General features: G+C 53.1%; 2 protein-coding genes across 2 annotated transcripts in view; one reads left to right on the forward strand and one right to left on the reverse strand.

The window, feature by feature from the left end:
* PROP1 (PROP paired-like homeobox 1) overlaps positions 1-2,997 on the forward strand; it is a 9,352-nt gene extending 6,355 nt beyond the window's left edge. The window contains exon 3 of the mRNA XM_015417498.1: positions 2,635-2,997. Within this exon, the coding sequence (XP_015272984.1) occupies positions 2,635-2,997 (363 nt within the window). The remainder of the gene's footprint in view (positions 1-2,634) is intronic.
* LOC107115738 (lysozyme C-like) overlaps positions 1-3,483 on the reverse strand; it is a 41,426-nt gene that overhangs the window by 31,452 nt on the left and 6,491 nt on the right. The gene's annotated exons all lie outside the window — the stretch shown is intronic.

The following is a 3,483-nucleotide window of genomic DNA, read 5'->3' on the forward strand; positions in this document are numbered from 1 at the left end:
GGCTTTGCCCCACACTTGTCCTGGGATAAATGGATGCTGTTATAACCAGGATTATGGTTCTTTCCACACTTGGATCTCATCCCTGGTTTTATCAGAGTTCAACTCGCAACACAATACCTTGCAATTATCCCTGGTTATAACAGCATCTGTTTATCCCGGGACAAGTGTGGGGCAAAACCAGGATGGCCTCTATGTAATATGGAAACAAAGAATACCCTGAAATAATTACGGGGTGAACTCAAGTGTAATCTAGAATGTAAAAAGACCCCGAGATAATTACAGGGGTGAACTCGTGTGTGATGTAGTATGTAAGTTTTGGGACAGGGTTGAACCACAATTTAAGGTATAGTGTGGAATCACCCAACTGTGTAGCGAGTTGAACTCTGATAAAACTCCCAAGTGCGGAAAGGACCAAAGAGAATGTGTTCGACCTGGCAATTCCATTTGCAGAGATGCAGCAATTGTGCAACAGCCCCTTGTGGTGCAGTGTACCCACTTCTCTTTCTAGGCAAAGGTTTCCCTTGCTCAAAAGCAGGGATGCAGTGCTCATCTCCATTTCCAAGCCGAAGAGCCAGCGCTGTCCAAAGACGTTTCCGTGGTCACGTGGCCGGCATGACTAAATGCCGAGGCGCACAGAACAGTGTTACCTTCCCACTGAAGTGGTACCTATTTATCTACTTGCAATTTCTTGCTTTCGAACTGCTAGGTTGGCAGGAGCTGGGGCCAGAGACGGGAGCTCACTCCGTCATGCGGCAACTCGGGTCTTGAACTGCTGAACTACCGACCTTCTGCAGTTCAGTGTCTTAACCACTTGAGCCACCACAGCCCCCTGGCTCTTTCTAGGAATTCCAAAATTTGGGCAGGGGCAGTTGCTCAGTGGCAGAGCCTCTACTTGGCATGCAGAAGGTCCCAGGTTCAATCCCTGGCATCTCCAGTTAGGGAACAGGTAGCAGGTGATGCAAAAGATCTCTGCCTGAGACCCTGGAGAACCTCTGCCCGTCTATGCAGAACAGCGGTTCCCAACCTTTTTGGGCCTGCAGGCACATTCAGAATTCTGAAACAGTAGGGCGGGCAAAGCCACAAAATGGCTGCCACCGGAAGCGGGACCAGCCACAAAATGGCTCCCACAGATTACCTTCGGTCACACAGTGAAGATCCTTGTTCTGTGGTGGCAGCCGGCTGTCACAGCAATAGCGGTGGAGATAAAGTTTGGTGTAGTGGCTAGGAGCACAGACTCTAACCTGGGAGAACCGGGTTTGATTCCCCACTCCTCCAGATGCAGCTAGGGTTGCCAGGTCTGGATTGGAAAATACCTGGAGACTTTGGGGTCGGATCCGGGAGAGGGCGGGGTTTGGGGACGGGAGGGGCCTCAGCAGGTACAAGGCCACAGAGTCCACCCTTCAAAGCAGCCATTTTCTCCAGGGGAGCTGACCTCTGTCAGCTGGAGATCAGTTGTAAAAGCGGGGTATCTCCAGGCCTCACCTGGAGGCTGGCAACTCTAGATGCCGCTGCTGGTGCAATCTTGGGTCAGCTACAAGTTATTTCAGAGCTGTTCTCTCATGAGCAGTTTTTGAAAGCGCTCTCTCAGCCCCGCCTACCTCACAAAGTGTCTATCGTGGGCAGGGGAAAGGAAAGGAGAATGTCAGCCGCTCTGAGACTCCTTTGGGGAGTGAAGGGCGGGGTGTGTAAATCCAATCTCTTCTTCTTCTTTTACCTCACAGGGTGTCTGTGGTGGGGAGGGGAAGGGAAAGGAATTTGTGAGCCGCTCTGAGACTCCTTTGGGGAGTGAAGGGCGGGGTGTGTAAATCCAATCTCTTCTTCTTCTTTTACCTCACAGGGTGTCTGTGGTGGGGAGGGGAAGGGAAAGGAATTTGTGAGCCGCTCTGAGACTCCTTTGGGGAGTGAAGGGCGGGGTGTGTAAATCCAATCTCTTCTTCTTCTTCTTAAAAAATCTGCACAGCTGATCAGATCTCCAGGAGTCAATGAGAATCTTGGCTGGACAAAAGCCCTATCTGGCCTCACCTACTTCCTAAACACACGTGGTGGGCACCCGAAAAGGTGTCAACGGTGGGGACCCCTGGTGTAGAGAACACTGTCCTCAATGGACCAAGGATCTGATTCAGTACAAGACGGGTTCACGTGTTCAAGCGCCTGCAGGATCAGGAAAGTCAGAGACCCACTGAAACCAGATGCTATTCAGCTTACTTAAAAAGGTAAAGGCTCCCTTGCTCGAAAGCCAGTCGAATCCGACTCTAGGGTTGCGGTGCTCATCTCCGTTTCAAAGCCGAAGAGCCAGCGCTGTCCAAAGACGTTTCCGTGGTCATGTGGCCGGCATGACTAAACACCAAGGTGCACGGAACGCTGTTCCCTTCCCACCAAAGTGGTACCTATTTATCTACTTGCAATTTCTTGCTTTCGAACTGCTAGGTTGGCAGGAGCTGGAACTAAAGACGGGAGCTCACTCCATCATGTGGCACCCGGGTCTCGAACTGCTGAACTACCGACCTTCCACAGCCTGCAGTTCAGCGTCTTAACCACTTGAGCCACCGCCTACTTACTTACTTACGTAAGCTTACTTACCCTGGTCCTAAAATTCAAGGCACGTATTCTTCTCTCTTCCGGCTCCTTTCACAGGTGTGGTTCCAGAACCGGCGGGCAAAACAACGAAAGCAGGAACGGGCCCTGCTAAAACCGGGCACCTCCGGCGTCCTGTCCATCTGCCCGATGCCCCCGCCGCCTCCGCCACGACAGTACCACTACCCTCCCGCTCTGGCACCGCATCACCCCCTGCCCCGCTTCCCAGCCACCTACGCTCTGACGCCCCCACCGCCCGCAACCGCCTCTGCCCAGTTTCCCTGCCCCGCCTCTCACCACCCTCAAGCCTCCCGCGCTCACGACAACTGGTACAGCCCCTTGCGTGCCGTGGGCTCCCCCATAGCTGCTCCACCACCTTCCGTGATCTCGCTGAGTCTCGACCCCAGCACCCACTGGAACTGAGCACTTTGGCAACCGGGGATGGATGGGGCCCAGCGAGACGGTTCGCAGGGAGGGACGGGGAGATGCCCAACGATATGCACCACTGTCTTGTTTATTCTCTCAGTGATGCTGTACGGATTTGACTCTCCAGTTTACGAGGGGCAACTGCGCCTGCGGTAAGGATGTTTAGGCGCCTCTGGAACAGAACTCCCGAAGAACAGGCTTGCTCCAGTACCTCAGCTCAGAGGCAGGCGTCCCCTCGCCAAAATAACTCTGGAAAAGTTATGAAACAACTACACTGGCTTACTCCAGGGGCAAAGTAAAAACCGTGATTTAATAAAACCAACGGTTAGTGTGATCGGCTGAACGCAGGATATCGTGTTTCAGGATCTGAAACCATGGTTTGAAGTTGGCTTATGAATAGGGTTGCCAGCACTTGGGTTGGGAAACACCCGGAGCCTGGGGAGGGAGGGGATTGGGGAGGGGAGGGGCTTCGATAGGGAATAA

The sequence above is a fragment of the Gekko japonicus genome, unplaced genomic scaffold (assembly GCF_001447785.1).
Source record: "Gekko japonicus isolate JY-2015 unplaced genomic scaffold, Gekko_japonicus_V1.1 scaffold3869, whole genome shotgun sequence".
In the NCBI taxonomy this organism is placed as follows: domain Eukaryota; kingdom Metazoa; phylum Chordata; class Lepidosauria; order Squamata; family Gekkonidae; genus Gekko; species Gekko japonicus.